At 44.2% G+C, this 24,409-nt stretch overlaps 1 protein-coding gene across 1 annotated transcript in view; it reads left to right on the forward strand.

Moving 5' to 3' along the window:
* Window positions 1-210: 210 nt before the first annotated feature.
* LOC122559886 (regulating synaptic membrane exocytosis protein 4-like) overlaps window positions 211-24,409 on the forward strand; it is a 122,836-nt gene continuing 98,637 nt past the window's right edge. Inside the window, exons 1-2 of the mRNA XM_043709993.1 lie at window positions 211-319; window positions 13,005-13,229. Coding sequence (XP_043565928.1) covers window positions 211-319; window positions 13,005-13,229 — 334 coding nt within the window. The remainder of the gene's footprint in view (window positions 320-13,004; window positions 13,230-24,409) is intronic.

The raw sequence follows: 24,409 nt of genomic DNA on the forward strand, positions 1-24,409 counted from the left end.
GGAATTGAACCCGGGTCTCTGGCGCTGTGAGGCAGCAGTGCTAACCACTGTGCCACCGTGCCATCCACGATGTAATGTCATGTGTTAGCCTAGGATCATATTCTGTGAACATGGGTACCAAACGCTAATCCTGGAATTTCCTGTTAGTTAATAAAATCTGCAATTGGAAGCTGATCCAAAGAATAATGACCATGAAGTGATCATTGTAAAATGCCATCTAGTTCACTTGCATTCTTTCAGGAAGAAAATTTGCCAAAAGTCCATATCTCCAGCAATGTGGATGGCTCTGAAATGGTCCCACAAGCTGCTCAGCTCCAGGGTAAGAAAGAACCGGAAACAAACAATAGTAATACCAGTGAAAGCAAGAAAGAAAATGAGTATTAATTTTAATTGGCATACCTTAAAAAGATGCTAATCTTTAGTGGAAAGTATTATTCAGGGTCCAGCTGGTTAAAACAGTGGTTAGCAGGGTATGCATATGACTGTGGAATGAAACAGCACAGAGGGAGTCCATTCAGCCTTTTGTGCTAGCTTTTTGAAATAGCTATCCAATTAATCTGACTTCCCTGCTGTTTCCTCAGAGCTCTCTAATCTTTTTTCTGTTCAATTATATATTGAATTTTCTTTTAATAGTTGCACTTAAATCTGCTCCTTCAATCCTTTCAGTCAGTGAGCTCCAGGTTGTGACAACTTGCTATGTAAGGCACAGTTTTTTTGCCTCATTTTCTCTCTGGTTCTTTTGCTAATTATTCTAAGTCTGTTTCCTCTGCTCATTAACCTCCCGCCAATGACATTTTACTCATCATTTACTCAACCGATGGTCTCCATAATTTTGAAAGCTAAGTGTAAATTTTGCCATTTGATCCTCAGCCAGTGCTGTTAGCTTAAACCATTGAGCAATATTAACATCATAACTCACTCTCAGCAACCCCAGGGCCAGAGTGGGCTGGGTTGCTCAAGGTTTCAGGGATCCCTGTACATCAGGAGTAAACAGATGCGATGCCACAAACAGTAGAATACCTCAAGTTAAAAATCACACAACATCAGGTTATTGTCCAACAGGTTTAATTGGAAGCACTAGCTTTCAGAGTGCCGCTCCTTCATCAGGTGGTCCGAAAGCTAGTGTGCTTCCAATTAAACCTGTTGGGCTATAACCTGGTTGTGTGATTTTTAATTTTGTACACCCCAGTTCAACAACAGCATCTCCAAGTCATTAAAATACCCCAGTCACAGAAAATGCCTGAAATCACACATGAGGAAATGCTGCCAGGGTTACAGAATCCTCTATCAACACCTCAAATGTGGACACACATGCACAAAGCAACATAAGCACACACACACAAATATACAAAACATATACATCACAAATGTACATGCTAGCAAACTTTTGAACATGTCCCACAGATACTGATAAGGAAGGCATATCTTAATTGCGTAAATATTTCCTGTTCAGCGATGTTATGACACACCTCTGGAGTAGGCTGGACTTGAACGCAGGCCACCTTGTCCAAAGATAGGGAGATTATCACTGCACCACAATAACCCTGCCTTAACCATGTACTATAATGAATGAACACTCCGTTCTCCAGAGCAGTGAGGATGCTAACCATTTAATAAACTGTATCATGTAAAAATTCCATGCTCTTCAGGACCCAAGAGAACAGGAGAGAAAATCGGTGGAGAACATAGAAACATAAAAAATAGAAGCAGGAGTAGGCCATTCGGCCCTTTGAGTCTGCTCTGTCTTACAATATGCTCATGACTGATCATCCAACATAGTCCCCTGTTCCTGCTTTCTCCCCATACTCTTTGATCCCTAAAGAACTACATCTAACTCCTTCTTGAAAAAAGTTCAATGTATAGGACTTTGGTTTGGCCACATTTAGAATACTGCGTACATTTTTGCTTGCCACGTTACCAAAGGATGTGGATGCTTTGGAAAGCGTGCAGGGGAGGTTCACAAGGATGTTGCCTGGTACGGAGGGCGTTAGCTATGAGGACAGGTTGAATAGATTAGGATTATTTTCATCAGAAAGATGGAGGTTGAAGGGGGACCTGATTGAGGTCTACAAAATCATGAGAGGTATAGACAAGGTGGATAGCAAGAAGCTTTTCCCCAGAGTGGGGGACACAATTACTCAGGGTCACAAGTTCAAAGTGAGAGGGGAAATGTTTAAGGGAGATATGGGTGGAAAGTTCTTTACACAGAGGGTGGTGGGTACGTGGAACGCATTGCCAGCGGAGGTGGTGAGGTGGGCATGGTGGCGTCATTTAAAATGTATCGAGACAGATATATGAATGGGCATGGAGCAGAGGGATACAGACACTTAGAAAATAGGCGACAGGTTTAGATAGAGGATCTGGATCAACACAGGCTTGGAGGGCCGAAGGGCCTGTTCCTGTGCTGGAATTTTCTTTGTTTTCTTTGTTCTTTCGGCCCCAACTATCTTCTGTGGCAGAGAATTCCACAGGCTCCCCACTCTCTGGTTGAAGAGATTTCTCCTCATCTACCCTGTATCCTTAGTCTGTGACCCTATGGTTCTGGACTCCCTGATCATTGGGAACACCCTTCCTGTCTAATTCTGTTGAAAATCTATGGGTTTGTATGACATCCCTCCACATTCTTGCAAACCCCCAGTCAATATAGTGAATATAGTACGAAACAATCCAGTCTCTCTTCATACATCAGTCCAACCATCCCAGGAAACATCTGGTTAACCTTCATTATACTCCCTCCATCACCAGGGCGTCTTCCCTCAGATAAGGAGACCAACCAGCACACATTACTCTTGGTGTGGTCTCATCAAGGCCCTGTATTCAAATCTGCTCACTATGAAGGCTCTCACTGGTTTCTGCACCTATATGCTTTTCTTCAGTGGCTGGAGCACAAGGACACTCTGGTCTTGTTGCATATCTCCCCTTCTCAATTTATAGCCATTCAAATAACAATCCATCGAAATATTTTGTTACCAAGGTGGATAACCTTACATTTATCCATGTTATATTTCATCTGCCATGCATTTGCCCACTCACTCAATGAATCCATGATGTGGAGGTGCTGGTGTTGGGCTAGGATGGACGAAGTCAACAATCACATGACACTGGGTTATAGTCCAACAGGTTGATTTGAAACTGCAAGCTTTTGGAGGCCACTGCTCCGTCCTCCGGCAGCTGGTGATCCCTGTGGTGCCTCACCGGTCACTGGTTGCCACTTGGAAAGAAATGCATGGCGACCAGAAGTTTATAAAGTTGTTGCTCCACATTAGTCGGTTGTAAGTGGGGAAGCTAAAGACTCCTCTCTGCCGTTCCCCTGCCTGAGCAGCTGTACCGGGGGAACACTGAGACTCCTGCTCGCAGTTTAACATTGTTTCAATCAAACGCTTCACACATTTCTTTCCCCACCAGGTACAAAGAAACAATCTGAATGTGCCTGGAGGCGGCTGCTTTTGATCTTCCAATCTGATTCACTCACACAGATTCATCAGACTGGCATGCAAGGACGCGAAAGAGAATATTTGGAGGACAAGATTATTAGTAAAATTGAGAAATATAAAACTGCAAGGTCATGTATTTATTACTTGGCACCTCAAAGCAACTTCACCTTTCAAACAATTGGGGCCACATCAGTGAAAGACAGTCCTTACTGACACCCTGACTAATCCCACAACCTGCTTTGGGTAATGGTTGTTGCTAAACATACAGATTATCTGGTCACCATCACATTGCTGGTTATACGGTCTTGCTGTGTTCTTTAAAATTCTTTCACAGGACATTGGCATCGCTGGCTGGGCCAATAATTATACTCCCAGCCTTAATTGTCCCTTGAAAGGTTGGTGGTGAGTTGCTGCCTTCAAGAATTGCTGCAGTCTGTATGGTTAGAGACAAAAATAAACTGTAGTTGTTGGAATCCAAGGTGTAGACAGGCAGGAGGCTGGGAGAACGCAGTGAGCCAGGCAGCATCAGAAGGTGGAGAAGTCGATGTTTCAGGTGTAACCCTAGTCTGTATAGTGTCAGAGCACCCACAGCGCTGATGGTAAGGGAATTCCCAAATCTTGACTAGGTGATATAGTCCCCAGTCAGGATGGTGTGTGGCTTGGAGAAAGACCTGCAGGAGCTGGTGTTCCCACTTATTGGGTCTCAGTCATGTCAATAGATCCCTCTTAGAGATTGGTCCCTGGCATTTTGATTCAGCAACCAATCAGGTCACCTCAGCTGTAGGTCCGTTTCCTGTATGAGGGGATGGTTCAAACAACAAAAAAAAAGTTATTTTAAATAGCACCTTCCCCAACCACAGGCCATTCCAAAGTGACTCACAGCCAATGAAATATTTTTGGAATGTAAAGCAACATTGCAATGTAGATAGTCCTGAAGAAGGGCTTATGCCCAAAACGTCGATTCTCCTGCTCCTCGGATGCTGCCTGGCCTGCTGTGTTTTCCAGCACCATATTTTTCAACTCTGGTCTCCAGCATCTGAAGTCCTCACTTTCTCCTAGATAGCATGGCAGCCAATTTGTGCACAGGGGGCTCCCACCAATCACAAAGAGATAATAACCAGTTAATCTGCTTTAACCATGTTTGCTGAGGGAGAATGATGCAGGAAACTGAAGGAGAAATCCCCTGCTCTTCCAAAACATAATGGTGTGGGATCTTTTACTTCCATTCTGAGAGGGCTGGCAGGGCTTCAATCTTAGAGAACACTGCTAACAGTGCAGCACTCCCTCAGCACTGCACTCATAGAGTGTCAGATTGGAGTTTGAGATCAGGTCAAAAGCTTCTCACTCACTAACATACAAGAGCATGACCCACTGAGACACAGCTGACAATGCACGCAGCTGAGTTGAATTTTTCCCTCACCCAGACTACAGTCTAACCCTAACCCTATCACCACAATTTTAATTAACAAGCAGCAAGAAGCTAACCCACACTTTGACTCTCCCTTCTCTAATTTTTTTTGCATAAAAACTGATAGCATTGCCATTCCAGTCATTCCCCAACACCAATTGAATGACAGTGTGATTTTGCTGATCTATAATATTCAATATAAAGCAACAAATTTGCCACTGAACCAATGATCCACTAAAGAAATGTAATCTTTCAAGATTTTAATCCTTTTGTAACATCTGAGACTATGAGCCTGTGAATGAAACAAGTTATTTCTGATTATGACACAGTTTCAGAAATACAACTTAGCTTTCTATTTATACAATCAAGGTATTGAGATCATTAAAGTTTCTGAATATCTGCAGTTATTTATATAATCCATAATTGGACAGGGTGAAGAATTATTGGAGGAGTGTGGGCTGAGTGGAGAAATGTTGAAGTTCAGTTGAATAATTGAGGAGCAAAAATGCAGCCCTATGGACAGTGGATGGCTAACAATCACCACCAAGGCTCTTGCTATGCAGTGCTGAGGGAGTGCCGCACTGTCAGAGGGTCAGTGCTGAGGGAGTGTCGCACTGTCGGAGGGTCAGTGCTGAGGGAGTGCCACACTGTCAGAGGATCAGTGCTGAGGGAATGCCGCACTATCAGAGGGTCAGTGCTGAGGGAGTGCCACACTGTCGGAGAGTCAGTACTGTGGAAGTGCCACACTGTCAGAGGTTCAGTGCTGAGGTAGTGCCACACTGTCAGAGGGTCAGTGCTGAGCGAGTGCCACACTGTTGGAGGGTCAGTGCTGAGGGTGTGCTGCACTGTCGGAGGATCAGTGCTGAGGGAGCGCTACACTGTTGGAGGGTCAGTGCTGAGGGAGCGCCGCACTGTTGGAGAGCCAGCGCTGAGGGAGTGCTGCACTGTTGGAGGAGCAATGCTGAGGGAGTGCTACACTGTCAGAGGGTCAGTGCTGAGGGAGCGCCACACTGTTGGAGGGTCAGTATTGAGTGGGTTCCGCAATGTTGAAGGGTGAGTGCTGAGGGAGTGGGTACTGTTGGAGGGTCAGTATTGAGGGAATGCCATACTGTCGCAGGGTCACAGCTGGCAGAGTGCTGTACTGTTGGGGGTCAGTGCTGTTTGAGATGCCATCTTTCTGATGCCTTCTTTGATAAAAGCCAAAAGTGGCATTTGAGTAAGATCATGGGGTTTCTCTCTGCCTGCGTTACCAATAGTCACCCCTGAATCAATTCCATTGTATTGAATGACCTGGCAGTTGTCACATTGCAGTATGTGGGAGCACACTATGCACATAATTGTTTGTCAGTGTTAAATACGTGTCTACACTGTCTCGCCATTCACTATCAAGCACTTTGGAACATCCTAACATCATGAAAGGCAGCAGATAAATGGAAGTTCTTTCCTTTTGTGGCTTAATGATGGCTGAGGAAAAATGCAGAGCAGCACTGATGATGTGAGTCTGATGGTGTGGGTCTAATGGTGTGAGTCTGATGGTGTCAGTCTGATGGTGTGGGTCTGATGGTGTCAGTCTGATGGTGTGAGTCTGTTGGTGTGGGTCGAATGGTGTGAGTCTGATGGTGTCAGTCTGATGGTGTGGGTCTGATGGTGTCAGTCTGATGGTGTGAGTCTGTTGGTGTGAGTCTGATGGTATGAGTCTGATGGTGTCAGTCTGATGGTGTTGGTTTGATGGTGTCAGTCTGATAGTGTGGGTCTGATGGTGTCAGTCTAGTGGTGTGGGTCTGATGGTGTCAGTCTGATGGTGTAAGTCTGATGGTGTGGGTCTGATGGTGTCAGCCTGATGGTGTGGGTCTGATGGTGTCAGTCTGATGGTGTCAGTCAGATGGTGTGGGTCTGATGGTGTGAGTCTGATGATGTCGATCTGATGGTATCAGTCTGATGGTGTAAGTCTGATGGTGTGAGTCTGATGGTGTGGGTCTGATGGTGTGAGTCTAATGGTGTCAGTCTGATGGCGTGAGTCTGATAGTGTGAGTCTGATGGTGTGAGTGTGATGGTGTGGATCTGATGGTGTCAGTCTGATGGTGTGAGTCTGATGGTGTGGGTCTGATGGTGTCAGTCTGATGGTATAGGTCTGATGGTGTGAGTCTGATCAAGTGAGTTTGATCGTGTGGGTCTGATGGTGTGAGTCTGATGGTGTGGGTCTGATGGTGTCAGTCTGATGGGTTGGGTCTGATGGCGTCAGTCTAATGGGGTGGGTCTGATGGTGTGAGTGTGATGATGTGGGTCTGATGGTGTCAGTCTGGTGGTGTGAGTCTGATTGTGTGAGTCTGATGGGGTGGGTCTAATGGTGTGGGTCTGATGGCGTGAGCCTGATGGTGTGGGTCTGATGGTGTCAGTCTGATGGTGTGAGTCTGATGGTGTGGGTCTGGTAGTGTCAGTCTGATGGTGTGGGCCTGATGGTGTGAGTCTGATGGTGTGAGTCTGATGGTGTTGGTCTGATGGTGTTGGTCTGATGGTATACAGTCTGATGGTGTGAGTCTGATGATGTGGGTCTGATGGTGTCAGTCTGATGGTGAGGGTCTGATGGTGTGAGTCTGATGGTGTGAGTCCGATGTTGTCAGTCTGATGGCATGAGTCTGATGGTGTGGGCCTGATGGTGTACAGTCTGATGGTGTGGGTCTGATGGGGTGAGTCTGATGGTATGGGTCTGATGGTGTGTGGCTGGTGGTGTGAATCTGATGGTGTGAGTCTGATGGTGTGAGTCTGATGGTATGGGTCTGATAGTGTCAGTCTGATGGTGTGAGTCTGATGGTATGGCTCTGATGGGGTGAGTCTGATGGTGTCAGTCTGATGGTGTGAGTCTGATGGTGTGAGTCTGATGGTGTGGGTCTGACAGTGTGGGTCTGATGGTGTCAGTCTGATGGTGTGGGTCTGATGAAGTGTGGCTGATGGTGTGAGTCTGTTGGTGTCAGTCTGATGGTGTGTATCTGCTGGTGTGGGTCTGATGGTGTGAGTCTGCTGGTGTGGGTCTGATGGTGTGGGTCTAATGGTGTGAGTCTGATGGTGTGGGTCTGATGGTGTCAGCCTGATGGTGTGGGTCTGATGGTGTGAGTCTGATGGTGTGAGTCTGATGGTGTGGGTCTGATGGTGTGGGTCTGATGGTGTGAGTATGATGGTGTCAGTCTGATGGTGTGAGTCTGATGGTGTGGGTCTGATGATGTGAGTCTGATGGTGTGAGTCGGATGGTGTGGGTCTGATAGTGTGGGTCTAATGATGTGAGTCTAATGATGTGGGTCTGATGGTGTGAGTCTGATAGTGTGGGTCTGATGGTGTCAGTCTGATGGTGTGTATCTGCTGGTGTGGGTCTGATGGTGTGAGTTTGCTGGTGTGGGTCTAATGGTGTGAGTCTGATGGTGTGGGTCTGATGGTGTCAGCCTGATGGTGTGGGTCTGATGGTGTCAGTCTGATAGTGTGAGTCTGATGGTGTGGGTCTGATGGTGTGGGTCTGATGGTGTGAGTATGATGGTGTCAGTCTGATGGTGTGAGTCTGATGGTGTGGGTCTGATGATGTGAGTCCGATGGTGTGAGTCGGATGGTGTGGGTCTGATAGTGTGGGTCTAATGGTGTGAGTCTAATGATGTGGGTCTGATGGTGTGAGTCTGATGGTGTGAGTCAGATGGTGTGGGTCTGATAGTGTGGGTCTAATGGTGTGAGTCTAATGATGTGGGTCTGATGGTGTGAGTCTGATAGTGTGGGTCTGATGGTGTCAGTCTGATGGTGTGCATCCGATGGGACGGGTCTGATGGTGTGGGTTATACAGGAGAATCTGTTGGTGTTGGAGGTTCCGTATTCAGTCTGATATCTTCAATATTCAGGGTTATTGTCTTGAGAGTTATTCAGAAGACTTGGTAAGATTGTTGAAGCATGATTCCCATACTCCTCTCAGACCCAAACCTTAACATTCAGATTTTGATTGGACTAACATTGAGGTTGAAATAACGTTGGTAAAATTTTTAATTTAAAAATAATTAATACCCACATTTTTTAATACCCACATAGAGAAATTTCTCATTTTACTAAAATAAAATTAACTATTTTGGGATTAGTGAGTGTGATTAGCAGTATTTATGCACCAGGCGTGCATTTAAAAAAAAAAAATCCTGTTACAATTCTTCCAATAAGGTGTAGATTTTCAAACGTTTTACAGTGGGCCCAACAGCATAAATATCGACAGGGCTGTCAGTGCACTGAGGGAGGAGGGGTACGGGGTCCAAATGAGGCTGAATCTTGCAGTTTTTTTGGTCAAGTCAGAATTGTATCACTTGATTTGGAGGGATTTCCAACACCAGTTTGTAATGCATTTCTCACTATTAACTGGTACAGGTGTAAACGTGGAGTGAGTTATCGAGATGGACCTCACTGGAAACCTATTCAATTTTGTGACAAACATATCTCTCATCACTCAGACCCCTATAAGCTCCTGCTCACTGTGTTTACTCTGGCTGATAAAGGAAGCATTAAGAACACTGTGTTTAACTGTGCACATGTTGACTCTAGCTGCTGTTGTCAGTTGTGATGGACTATTGATGGTGAACCCCAATAGTTTCACTGTTCTTACATCTGCAGGATCTGGGCACATGAAACTACTGCTCACCTTTCAGGCAGTACATTCTGAGTTACAACAGCAAACTGTAACAAAGGCACAAGTTAATTTCATGGATATACTTGGATAATTAGTAGCAGGGTCATAGATGTCTCAGAGTTATAGAGATGTACAGCACAGAACCAACCTTCGGTCCAACTCGTCCATGCCTACCAGATATCCTAAACTAATCTAATCCTATTTGCCAGCAGTTGACCCATATCCCTCCAAACCCTTCCTATTCATATACCCATCCAGATGCCTTTTAAATGTTGCAATTGTACCAGCCTCTACCACTTCCTCTGACAGCTCATTCCATACACGTACCACCCTCTGTGTGAAAATGTTGCCCCTTTTTGTCCCTTTTATATTGTTCCTCTCTCACCCTAAACCTATGCCCTCTAGTTCTGGACTCCTTCAACTTAGGAGGAGTCTATTTCCCCGATCAATGCCCCTTGTGATTTTTAGAAACCTCTATAAGGTTACCCCTCAGCTTCCGATGCTCCAGGGAAAACAGCTCCAGCCTATTCAGTCTCTCCCTATAGCTCAAACCCTCCAACCCTGGCAACATCCTTGTAAATCTTTTCTGATCCCTTTCATGTTTCACAACATCCTTTCCATAGGAGGGAGACCAGAATTACCCATAATATTCCAAAAGTGGCCTAATCAATGTCCTGTACAGCCACAATATGACCTCCCAAGTTCTATACTCAGTGCACTGACCAATAAAGGAAAGAGTACCAAACACCCCCTTCATTATCCTACCTACTTGTGACTCCCAGAATTGGCACCAGTAGACCATTCAGCATTTTTGAGTCCATTCTGTTTTTTATGGTTGGAGGCTGAGGGGTGACCTTATAGAGGTTTATAAAGTCATGAGGAACATAGATAGGGTGAATAGCTAAGGACTTTTCCCTTGGGTAGGAGAGTCCAAATGTACAGGAAATAAGATTTAAGGTGAGAGGAGAAAGATTTAAAAAGGGACCTGAGGGCAACTTATTCACACAGAGGGTGGTACGTGTATGGAATGAGCTGCCAGAGGAAGTGGTAGAGGCTGGTAAAATTACAACATTTAAAAGGCACCTGGATAGGTATATGAATAGGAAGGGTTAGAGTGATGTGAGCCAAAAACTGGTAAATAGGACTAGGTCAGATTGGGATATCTGTTCTTTATGGATGTGTTGAACTGAAGGGTCTTTTTCCGTGCTGTATGATCCTGATTATATTTTGACCTTGTTTTCCTGCTTTCCCTTCTGAAATATCCATCCTTAAAATCTGTCAATCTTAGCTGTGAAAATTCAAGTTGCCCTTGAATTTTGAGAACGAGTATTCTACATTCCTATTATCCTTTGTGAAGTACTTGCTGATTTTGCTCTGAGCTTTTATTTTAAGAATGTGCCTTTTTGTTCTGGGTTTTACTGTCAGAGGAAATAATTTCTCTGTAGCGGCTTCCATCAAATCTTTAAATCATTTTAAACACCTTGATATGATCATCCTTAACATTCTAAACTCAAGGGAGTGCAAGTATTATTTATGTAACTTCTCCTCATAATTTAACCCTTTGTCAATTTGCTGAATCTGTGGCAAACCTCCTTTGAGATTAATTTCATCTTCTTGAGACACCCCGAACTGAACACATTGACTTTAGCGGGAGCTGGACTCCTGAGACATCCGTTTCTCTTTGGTACATTCCAATTCCCTTGAGATAATAGTCAGCATTCCATAAACCGTTTTCATTAAAGTAAAACAAAGAGTTAAACACATTGATCTCTTATAAATGCCTGACCAGGAAAAAAAAAGAGAAACTGCAGAGCTGTGGGGAAAGAGCGAGGATGACCAGTTGGATAGGTATTACAAAGAATTGGCACAACACAGTGGGTAGAATGGCCCCTTTCAGTGTTGCATGATTCTCTATTATCTGCCATTCCAAATTAACACATTTCTGTGGACATTCTGAAACTGAAAGTGATGAGGGCAAAATATTCAAGTTTTCAAAGAGGAGTTCGATATAGTTGTTAAGATTAAAGGGATCAAGGGTATGGGGTGAAAGCAAGAACAGGGATGGAGTTGGATAATCAGCCCCTGATCATATTGAAGGGCAGGCTGCTCTTGGTCCTTATAGGTTATGTTGCTATGAAAGAAAATGAGTACTTGAATTTATAGGGCAACTTTGTTCTATATCACTTCAACAACCTTTTCAAGATAATTGTATATAAAATATCTTGTTGATTCTTATGTGTTTGCCAAATGCTCAGCTGTAAATCCATCCCAGTCTCCCACTTCTTTGATTGAACTAAAGGCAACAGGAAATCCTGGATTGGGTTCAGGCAAGTCCTCCACCAATTGTGTGTCCCATCAGAAGTGAATTATCTTCCCTCTCTTGGCGACAGTTTCCTGGCAGGAAGTTAAACCGAATGTTGAGAAGGTTCCTGTGGAGTCCATCAAACCTGGACATTCAGAGCAGCTGCAGTGACTGCTGGATGTGGACATTATCTTGGCAATTACTGATGAGCGATAATGTGGCTGAAAATCATTCACCTTCTTCAAGGCTGAAAGCTGCCCTTTCCTGCTGCAGCCATTACACCTTCTGGACATATAAAAGCACAAAGGGATATAAATATACAGACACACGTATACACACTTGTATATTTACATGTGCATGTACACAGATGCACAAAAACAGACACATTCTTACACACTCATATGTACCATTACAAAAAAGCTCACACAGACATACACACACATAAAAACAAACAGCAAACCACAAATATAAGTAAACCAACACACAGACACAGATAGATAGTCACACATACACAGACCCTCAGGCACACACAGGGTGGGGAAATTCAACACAGACACACACAGAAGCAATAGTACAGAAATTAGGCAGACTTTCAGGCACAAAGACACACATACTGACCCTCAGGCACACATAGATACAGGCAGACAGCTCAAAGACACAGACAGACTCTTCAAGCACGCTGACAGAGACCCAGACAGACACAGGTACAAACACTCACAAGCACAGACACACAGAGACAGATAATCCAGGGGAAAGGCATAAAATGGCAGTAAAATGCAGAGCCGCTGTCTTTTTTTGAGATTTAATTTATTCTCCACAGTCTCCAGGCGAGTCGCTCCACGCCCCAGTTCCTAGCCCAGGCACAGATTGGTGGATTAAGACGTCAGATGTGAGTTCAATCCCACCTCTCGCTTTGTACCTCACTCCCACTCCCACCCTCAAACAATCCTTGAGCTCTCAGTGAATTAGAGTGTGAGCGGTAGCTGCTGGACCAGGACTGTGTCTGTGTGTGAGAGAGATTCCAACCAGCTCAAGAGATGTCATTATTGAGTGTGAGGAGTACTGACTGTGGGAGACAGTGAACAACAGCTTGCTGAGAAAGGTATTGTGTAGCAAGGGAGAGACAGAAGGGGAACACCAAGAGGAGAAAGGAGACAGACAGAGAGAGAGAGAGAGAGTCAGCTCTTTGTGAACGCCAACTCGGAGTGAAGGGCTGAGGTTTCCTGATAGCGCCGGGACCCTCCAAAGCTGCCAAGACGCCGCGTGCAATACTGCGAGTGAAAAATGTGCCTCCGAGGGCGGCCAAGGCAGCGCCGAGCTCCGAGCTGGCCCCAAGCGCCTTCCCCATCGAGAGATCACAGAGCAGGATCAGCCTGTCCGCTTCCTTCGAAGCCCTGGCCATCTACTTCCCGTGTATGAACTCCTTCGATGAGGAAGACACCGGTAAGTGAAGGCTCCCTGACCGTCCCTTGGCGCAGGGAGGGCTCGCTTAGGGCTCGGACTGAACTTGCCCAAGGAGAGGGGGTGGGAGATGCCGGATGGACAGAATGAGAAAGGGAGAGCGTCAGTGGCAACGGCGGAGAGAAAGAGAGACAGAGACAGACAGACAGAGAGAGTGAGAGAGACGGAGTCTGTGCAAACGATAAACAGAAAGACAGAGTAAGTCTATTCTTGAATGTTGAAGGTAAAGGGAGAGTGAGAGAGACCATGAAAATAGTAAAGGGGAAAGAGTGGTAGAGTCACTGGAAATGATAGGGAGGAATGAAACTTGGAACTAAATATATTGGTAAATCCACAATCCTATCTGAGTTCATCTGAGAAAGTGCGTTGATTTATTCTGAAGATATGTAATTGCCTGATAATATGTTTTTGCCCGAGTAGCTTTCTCTCTCTCTCTCTCTTACCTGTCCTGCAAATCCCACACAATAGGCAGAAAGAATGTGGAGCAGGCGATCTAGATTTTTATTGGAAGATGAAGAAGGTGAGAAAGAGACAAAGAGCCGTCAGAACGAAAGCGGTAGAAATGGTCAGGCAGCGATTCTCAATGAAGCAGGGAGAGGGCCAAGAAGACAGGAGCAACGAGATGTGAGAGAAACAGAAGGGGACAACAGTCCGAGGGAAAGGTGTGTGAAGAAGGTAAATAAGGCCCTGCAGATCTGGCCAGCTGATACTGTCTGAGTGCTGGGCACGGGCAGATGCGAAGTTTGGAGTGGTTGCAGATTTGGGATTGTACTTTAGAAATCCAAAATCACTGGTTGTCGATGAAGGTTAATTCGATGTAAGGTTTGAAGTGAACTTTGCGATTGTATTTGTCAGCACTGTAAGACTGAGCTGTGTGCATTGGGGCATCTCTCTTTGTAGTGCTACTGTCGCTCACCCTAGTGCTCCCACACCACCTGGTTCTCCCAGACCAGCGGAATGACTCAACTCCTGTCTCACAGCGGAACAGGAGCAGACAGGAGGGACCAGCCAGCTCTGGTTTCTGGACACAGATGCTGTTACACTTGCTGAGTTTCCTTAAATGTTTCAGTCAATAGGTCAGGCGATCAGCATCCATTGTTTTCGGTGAGAGTTGCCTTATTCTATGATTTATAGATTAATAATCACTTAGAGAAAGCATTTCAGCTTTCCCCTGTGGACAGCCCTGTTCACTTTGTCCTGTCACCTCCCTGCAAGGGTCTGTTGTTTGGTGTCACTCCACCTTTTCACTGAACAGTCTTTATGGTGCTGTGGTACTGTCCCCACATTTGGACCAGGAGGCCTGGGTTCAAGTCCTATTGCTCCAATGGTGTGTCATAACCACCCTGAATGGGTTGAAGAGGACAACATCGACCTTCTCACTCTTGTTTTCATTGGTTGATTCTACACAAAGTAACTCATTGGATGTGACTATGGTTAGTCAGAGATCACATCATTTCATTGAACAATTGCTTTACAGTTAATTCTCATCATCCAGATCTTTACTCGTATGAACTAAAGACCACTCAACGCACTCACATGAGCACTGCATCATGGCTGACCCACTGGATACCAGTCCATCAATGCCTAGTCTTTAACATTCACATCCTAATTTACAAATCCTGCTGTGGTTTTACTCCTGGTCTCTGAGCCTTCTGGATTTTAATGCCCTCTCTGTACCATCCAACTCTCCTCTTTTCAAAAGCTCCTTTTAGTGAAACATAGAAAATAGGAGGAGGCCATTCGGCCTTTCCAGATTGTACCACCATTCGATACAATCATGGCTGATCATGCAATCTCAGTATCCCATTCCTGCTTTCTCCTCATTCTCTTGGATCCCTTTAGCTGCAAGGGCCATTACAGCTCCCTCTTGAATGTATCTAATGAACAGCTTCCTGTGGGAGAGAGTTCCACAGGTTCACAACTCTCTGAGTGAAGAAATTCTTCCTCATCTCAGTCCTGACTGGCTTACCCCTTATTCTTAGACTGTGACCCCTAGTTATGGACTTCCCCAACATCAGGAACATTCTTCACGCATCTAGCCTCTCCAGTCCCAACAGGATTTTATATGTTTCTGTTAGATCCTTCCTCATTCTTCTCAATTCCAGCGAGGACAAGCCCAGTTGATCCAGTTTTTCTTCATATGTATAAAGTGTCTCTTTGACCAAGCTTTAAGTCACCTGTCCTAATCTCCTCTTATGTGACTCAATGTCAAGCATTTTGTTCAGTGCTTGTTATTATGAAGTATCTTGTAGCTTTATACTAAAGCGCCATATAAATGTAACTTGTTGGTGAACATCTAACACCTAAATTTTGTGGAATGGGCAGAGGAGCAATGTGACTTTCTGCCTCTTTCCAGATCCTCATTCTGATTGGGGCACTAGGTGCTGGTCACTGAGAGGGTGGCAGCAAAATGTGACACATGGAAACTTCCTACTGAACCTTTCATTTGTTGCAGACCATGCCCTAGTGGGAAATTTCTGCTGTTACTGGAAATTTTAACAAAGTTCCACAAATTTTATAGGGCAATATCAGGAGAGCAGCGTTTACAAAAGAAACAGTAACCTAAAACCTCGCTCCTTACTGGAATTAGGATTTACTTTATAATGTGAGCAGCTTTGAGAGGGAGTAGGCAATAATTATTTCCTCTAGATGGAGGGTTGGTGGCAGGTGATCATCAATTGACAGTACGTAAAGACAGGAAAGGGGAGGCATCTTGAGCAGGGTTTTTGGAGGATGGGATGTCTAGCCACAGGGAATCCTTGATGCTGAGATTATAACGGAACATACGAATAAAGCAAGGGAAGATTCAGGGCCATTGAAAAGATGGGAGCACTGGGATGGATGCTCTAGCAAGGAGCTGGCATAGACACCTCGGACTGAACGATCTCCATTGCACATCCGGAGATCTGTGAAACTGGCTTAATACAAGATGAAAGAATTGCATTTACATGATCGTCTCTGAGTACTTTACAACCAGAGAAATATTTCTGAAGTGGATTCGGAACACTGCAGCCGATGTGTGCACAGCAAGTTCCCGCAAACAGCAATGTGCCATAATGATTACAAAATCCATCTCAATCAATCTTGGTTGAGAGAGAAACAGTTGCTAGGACCTCAAGACAGAACCCTCTCAGTCTTCACTTGCTCTTGCAGCTGCAGGATGTTTGACAGTAACCTGAGAGAACAGATAGCACTCCCAGTTTGATGCCTCGGCTGAAAAGTGGCACTTGATAAGTATTGGCAACATCGGTGGAAGTTACTTATTTCTGCTAAGCAGATAAATACCCATTTCCCAATGCAACAGGAGTCTGTGGAAGGACTCATCATTGAATCAATGATATATCTCAAAAAATCTGTTTCTAAAAAAAACTGCTCCATTTAGAAAAATATTATTTGACAGCACTCACACCACCTTACTTCAAGGGGATCTCTATTAGATTAAAGATCTGTCCATAATTCAATAAAACTCTCCATGGGTGAGTCATGTCCTTCATTATGCAATGAGCACTTATACTTATGGAATCACAGAATCAGACAAAAGGAGGCCATTTGGTCCATCAAACTTGTGTCGACTTAATCGTGCGGTCTGTTTATTATCATACCTCAGGTCTTCCCAGCAAATGAGTCCTGAGTAAGTACATGGACTCTTCATGTGGAATCAACCTCCAAGTAATGTGTTCCAGCCTGTAATCACTCTGTGCACAAAAGAATGTCTCCTCACTTCCCCCTCATTCTTTTGATTGTTATTTCAAATCTATGACCACCAGTTTCCAGCCCCAATGTTATAGAGGAAGCGATGGTTTATGAGAAGGCACTGCAGATATCCTAATAAAAGAAGGACTTGAAACATCTCCGGAATCACAGAAGTTTACTGGGTGGACTGTACCAGGTTTTTGCTGCTAGCTACTTGTCCAGAAAAAAAGTCTTGCCCTAAATGGGTGGGGAATGAGGAACCCAGGGGAATAGCAGCACTTCAAGGGCTGCCATTTATATTTATGTTTCTGAATCAGAAACATGGTCTCATCATTTATAACATGGTCACATCTAACGTTGTGGTTGGCCTGCTCAGTTGGCAGGATGGCTGGTTTGTGATGCAGAGTGAGAACAACAGTGTGGGTTCAATTCCCACACCAGCTGAGGTGACCATGAAGGACTCTCCATCTCAATCTCTTCCCTTTGCCTGAGGCACGGTGACCCTCAGGTTAAACCATCACTGGTTGTCCCTGTCTGGTGAGAGTGCAGCTCCATGGTCTGGTAACACTATGATGACTTTACCTTTATTTTTAATGTTGAAGAGCTGAAACTCCCTCGAGGAAGCTGATCAGGTCACAATATTCCCAATCCCCACTGTTGGTGTTTATTTGTCTCCTTGTTTGGTGTTTAATGATGTGGACTGTTAGCTGCTCACTATGATTGATTAGTTAAACATGGTGTGGTCACTTCCAAAGGAAACTAAACAGTAGGCAAGCAGCTGCAAGCATGAATGCAGACATGTTAAACAAAGAATAGAATTCCTATTACAACATAAAAACATGGTGTATTATCTCTGTATGTAGAGTCATACAGCACAGAAACAGGCCCTTTGGTCCAACCAGTCCATGATGACCATGTTCCCAAACTAAACTAGTCCCACCTGCTTGCGTTTGGTCATATCTGTCCAAATATTTCTTATGCACGTATTTATCCACCATTTTCTCTGGATTTAGATTACTTACAGTGTGAAAACAGGCCCTTTGGGCCCCTCCAAAGAGCAACCCACCCATACCCATACAATTACCCCTTCACATAACACTATGGGCAATTTAGCATGGCCAATTCACCTAACCTGCACCCAGAGGAAACCCACGCAGACACGGGGAGAATGTGCAAACTCCACACAGACATTCGCCTGAGGCGGGAATTGAACAGTGCTAACCACTGTGCCACCGTGCCACCCAATGTTCTGGATGTTCATTCCAGACACAAACCACTCCTGTTTAGAATAAATTCCTCTTGTGTCATTTAAAAAAATATTTCTCCTTTCACTTTAAAAATGTGCCCCCTATTCATGAAATCCCACACATGGAGAAAAGACAACTGCCATTCACCTTATCTATATGCCTCATGATTTTATAGACGTCTGTGAGGTCACCTCTCAACCTCCTATGCTCTAGTGAAAAAAATCCCAGCCTCTCCCTATAACTCAAACCCTCTGAGGTGTAAGTCACAGATATATGTGTTGTGCTGAAGTGGAAAATTAATGAGGGACCTACTTAAGTAAAAACCAGTACTAAAATGAGGACAGCACTGTGAACCATCTATTCTGCCTCAAAATTAATACAGACCATGAATTTGTTCAGTTACTGGTGTCACTCTTTGACATTTAGCAAAACTGACACCAATGGGAATCATGGGCCAAACTTTCTGTCACACTTTACACGTGGACCATGGTGTTGGCGGGGTCAGTCATTTCAGCTCCAGGACATCTCTGCAGAATTTCCTCAGGGGAGTGTCCCGGCTCAACCATCTTCAGCTCCTTCATCAATGACCTTCCCTCCATTATAAGGTCAGAAATGGGGATGTTCGCCACTGATTGTCCACCATCTACAAGGCACGAGTCAGGAGTATGATGGAATACATCTCACTTGCCTGGATGGGGGCAGCTCCAACAATACTCAAGATGCTCAATACCATCCATGACAAAGCAGCCTCCTTCATTGGTACCACATTTCTACCTTCAACAATTATTTCTTTGTCGGGATAGATGGTATTATTGGCTCATTATGACTGAATTAGTAATCCAGACTCCTAGACTAATGCCCTGTGAGAGTCTGTTCCAATCCCATTGTGCCAATGGTGGAGTTCAAGTCAAAAAATCTTGAACTAAAAGCTAGTTTTCAGGGCTAGTAATTAAATAGTTAAAAATCCATCTGGTTCACTATTATTGGTTCCCTTATAGGAAGGAAATCTACCATCCCTCCCTTGTCTGGCCTACATGTGACTCCAGACCCACAGCGATGTGCATCTTAACTGCCCTCTGAAATGGCCCTAACAGGCCACTCAGTTCAAAGGCAGTTAGAGATGGGCCAGAACATGTCAGCTTTGCCCACATCCCATGATAGAATAAATAAAAAAAACACACATGGTGGAAGCAGTGAGTATCATCAACAAGACACAATGCAAACTCTTGCCAAGTTGCTTGGACAGCTCCTTCTAAAGTTGGCACCTCTACCATCCAGAAAGACAGGGGATAGCAGATATACCTCAAGCAAGTTTCTCTCCAAATGACACAGCATCGTGTCTTGAAACAATATCGCCATGTTGCTAGGTCAAAATCCTGGAGGCAATGGCCTAGTGGTGTTATCACTGGTCTCAGAGACCCAGTAATATGCTGGGGGCCTGGGTCTGAATCCTGCCATGGCAGATGATGAAATTTGAATTCAATTAAAAAAAGACTGGAATTAAGGGTTCAATGATGACCATGAATCCATTGTTGGTTCACTAATATCCTTTAGGGAAGGAAACTGCCATCCTTACCTGGTCCAGCCTACATGTGACCCCATACCCACAGCAATGTGGTTAACTCTTAATTGCCCTCAGGGTAATTAGGGCTGGGCAATAAATGCTGGCCTAACCAGTGACACCTTCATCCTGTAAATGAGTAAATATTAAAGTATCCTAGTGTTGCAGTGTGTGGTGTATCACGGGTTTACAGTGAAAGGCATGTGCGTTACAATGAGAGGTGTGGGATATATAAGCATGTTACAGTTTGGAGGGTAGGGTATATCTGAGTTTCAGTAAGAGGTATTGGGTATATCAGAGAATTAGTGAGAGTGTTAGTAAAAGGGGTGTGTTATGTATCAGTGTAAGGGGTGTCATTGAATCTCTTCAGTGTGGAAACAGGCCATTAGGCACAACAAGTCCATGCAGACTCTTCAAGAACATCCCACCCACACCCACCCTTTACCCTATCCCTGTAAACCTGCATTTCCCAAAGCCAATTCACCTAACTTACACATCCCTGGACACTATGGGCAACATAGGCCAATCGACCCTAACCTACACATCTTCGGACTGTGGGAGGAAACCAGAACACCCAGAGGAAACCCACGCAGACACGGGGAGAATGTACAAATCCACACAGGCAGTTGTCTGAGGCTAGAATTAGGAGGCTGGAATCAGAGTGTTACAGTGAGGGGTATGGGATGTATCAGTGCTACAATGAAGGTTGTGGGGTAGGTATATCAGGTTGACCCCCTGAGGGGTGTAGGGTACATCAGAGTGATTCCCCAAGAGATGTGAGATGATTTACCCTTGGTTAATGAAGGTGGTCATGGAGAATATACAATCACAAACCAAGGTATTCAAAACTTCAAAAGAAAATGGTAAAGCCAGAGGTTTGGGATTATCTTGGGCATCATTAGCAGATGACTAAAAAAAACTCTAGATGTACAGAAGTAAATTGTAATAAATTTAAAAACAAACAGCAATAGCTTGTGCATGTATTTAAAAAGAAAACATGTTGGTATACAGAATGTGGTATCCTAGGATATTGTAATTGGGGAATTGATAACAGGGAACAGGGAAATAGCAGATAATTTATATCAATATTTTGCACTGGTTTCAACGTTGAATAGTATGAACACCCTATGGGAGAAACGATCCTGTGACAGTCTCAATCATAAAGGATACAGTCTATGGCAAACTAATGGGACTGAAGGCAGACAAGTGACCAGGACATGATGGCCTGTATCCTAGGATTTCAAAGGAAGTGGCTGCAGAGATAGTGGTGACATTGGTCAAAGAAATTGCATCATTCACTGGATTCTGAGAGAGTTCCGGCAGAATGGAAAATCACAGATGTAACACCAGTTTTCAAGAAGGGGAGGAGAGAGAAAGCTGGAAACTATAGGCCAGTTAGCCTAACATCTGATGTTGGGAAAATGCTAGAATCTATTATTAAGGAAGAAGTATCAGGGCATTTAGAAAGGCTTCATGCAACCAAACCGAGTCAACACAGTTTTGTGAAAGGTTAATCACGTTTGACATTTTCTGGAGTTCTTTGAGAATGTAACAAACACAGTTGGTAAAGGGGAACTGGTGGATGTAATGAATTTCCAGAAAGCGTTTGATATAGTACCACAAGTCTTTTGCACAGATAGGAACTCTCAATATATTTGGGATAATGGTTAACAAAGAATGGAGACAGAATCTGAGCTACTGGATCTTTTCCATGTTGGAAAGATCTAATGAGTGAACTGTCACAATGCGGAGCACTAGGACCTCAATTATTTATCATCTGTGCTAATAACTTGGAGAGGGGAGCACTGTGAAGTGTATCCAAATCTGATGATTAAAAAAATAGGGGAAATGGCATGTTGTGATGAGGACATAAAGTGGGGATACAGTCAGTGGGCAAGAACTTGGCAGATGAAGTTTAATGTAGGAAAATGTGAAGTCATGCACTTTGGTGGAAAGGATCAAGGCAGATTGTTATTTAAATGGAGAGACTCCCAAACGTTCCAGTGCAGAGGGACCTGAATTTTCTTGCATGAAGCACCAAAGGTTAGCATGCAGGTGCAGCAAGCAATTAAGACAGTAAATGGAACTTTGGCTTTCATTGCACGCGTGTTAGAATTTAAACATAAGGCAGTCATGTTGATGACGTTGCATCTGGAATATGTGAACAGTTTTGGTCTCTCAGTTTAAGACATGATATACCGGCATTGGAGGCAATTCAAGAGCTTCACTAGAGTCATAGAGATACACAGCATGGAAACAGACCCTTCAGTCCAACGTGTATGCCAACCAGATATCCTAATCTAATCTAGTCCCGTTTGCCAGCACTCGACCATATCCCTCTAAACCCTTCCTATTCATATACCCATCCAGATGCCTTTTAAATGCTGTAATTGTACCAGCCTCCACCACTTCCTCTGGCAACTCATTCCATACACGTACCACCCTCTGTGTGAAAAGGTTGCCCCTTAGGTCCCTTTTAGATTTTTCCCCTCTCACCCTAAACCCATGCCCTCTAGTTCTGGACTCCCCCACCCCAGGGAAACGACCTTGTTTATTTATCCTGTCCATGCCCCTCATGATTTTATAAACCTCTACAGGGTCACTCCTCACAGCTCATTCCAAAGAAGAAGGGCTGACTTATTAAGAACAGCTTAGGCTTTTCTTCAATAGAGCTTAGAATAAGGGGTGATCTTAGTAGAACATACAAGATTCTGAGGGGGCTTGACAATGTAGATGTTGAAAAGATGTTTCTGCTAGTTGAGGAACCTTGAAATGTGGGTCAAAGTTACAGAACACCAGGGCACCTGTTTTAAACCTGAGATGCAAAGAGAGTTCTTCTCTTAGGGCACGGTTCATGTCTGGAATTATCTATCCCCGAGACCGTGGAGACTGGATCATTGAAAGAATTTGAAAGCGGAGGGAGGTAGATTTTTGAAATAACTAGGAGTTGAGGACTATGAAGAGTAGGCATGAAAAAAGAGTTGAGGCCTGGGGCTCAGCTAATGATCTTATAGAATGGTGGGACAGGCTTGAGGGGCTGAATGGCCTACTCCTGCTCTACTTTTTAAGTTGTTATATTTTTATGTTTCTGAGTATGACAGTGATGACTATCGGGTGTGTCAGAGTGCTATAGTTTTGGAGGATGGAGTGTGGGTAGCGGGTGTAGGGTCCAGTGAAGAAAATATATTGATAGTTCAGCAGAAGTAATTGGAAAATATGGCACAAATACAGTCCCCTGCACACTTCCCATCAGCTCTGATGAAGAGTCATCTAGACTCGAAATGTTACCTTGCTCTCCATGGATGCTGTCTGACCGCTGTGTTCTCTAGCTTTTATCAATGAGTGATATGTGTGCGGTATCTGAGTGTTCCCATGTGGGGTATGCCAGAAATTGTTGTAGTGAGATGTGTGAGGTCCATCAGAGGGGTAATGAGGGGTATGGAGTATATCAGAGTGTGTTATAGTGACGGATGCGATCTATATCAGTGAGTGTGACTATGTGGGGAGTGGGATGATGTTGTTGGATGGTACTCAGAAATACTAATCTCCTTCATGATGACCTCTGTGAAGTTAAAGCAGTTAAGGATGAATATCTAAGTTTAGAAACTCAGTGGGGGGTTTATAGAGCCTGAAGCAATGTAAATCAGTCCAGGGACTAAACAACAAAAGGATGAACCTTTTGGGATTGATGGCTTCTTGTAGTTCCTGACAACGCTTACATCTCTCTCTTTTGCTTTGTCGATCTGTGGTGTGAGTCAGTCCCAGACTGTGCTTTGTACACTGATCTGACAGAAGCTATCACAGAAATAAAGTCATTGTACTGCGCCAGGCTTGTGAGTATTTGACCTTATCCTGTATAATTTTAAGCTGTTTTCTTTTAATAGCTAAACCTAAATGAGTACTTTACTTCTTCCTTTACCGAGACAGCAAATGTTAGCAAAGTCAAAGTGTAGAGTGGGTGATGGAGACAATGGATGGGCTAGGGATTGATATAAAGATCTGAATGGATATGAGCATAGCACAGGGAAATGATGTTGGATTAGAAGATTAGTCATGATCTTACTGAGTGACAGGGCTCGCTCAGAGGCACAATGGCCTCCTTCTACACCAATTTCTTATGCTCTTTTGGTCTTAGCCAGGGGACACAGTAATACCTCAATGGAGGTATACCTAAATAATTGCTTTCTACACTATTAGGGTCTGGGATGTGTTTCCTAAAATGGATTCAGTAATAAATTTCCAAAGGGAATTGGATAAGTTCGGAAGATACATGGGGTAAGAACAAAACAAAAATTGCTGGAAAAGCTCAGCAGCTCTGATAGCATCTGTGGAGAGAAATCAGTTGATGTTTAGGGTTGAATGAGCCTTCCTCAGAACACTGGACCTGAAAAGTTAACTGATTTCTCACCACAGATGCTGCCAGACCTGCTGAGCTTTTCCAGTAATTTCTGTTTTCCAGTATCTGGAATTCTTTCAGTTTTTAATGGTGTAAGAACAAACTGAATCAAGCAGCACTTCCAGAGAGCTGCCACAGAGATTATTGGGCTGAATGGCCTCCTTTTGTGCTGTACCGTCTGATGATTCTGAGTCAGTTAAACTGACAGAAAAACACACACTAACTGCACTTCCCTAGATACGGAAGTCTGCTCAGATTTTTGCAT

Source organism: Chiloscyllium plagiosum, chromosome 20 (genome assembly GCF_004010195.1).
Source record: "Chiloscyllium plagiosum isolate BGI_BamShark_2017 chromosome 20, ASM401019v2, whole genome shotgun sequence".
Classification (NCBI taxonomy): Eukaryota; Metazoa; Chordata; class Chondrichthyes; order Orectolobiformes; family Hemiscylliidae; genus Chiloscyllium; species Chiloscyllium plagiosum.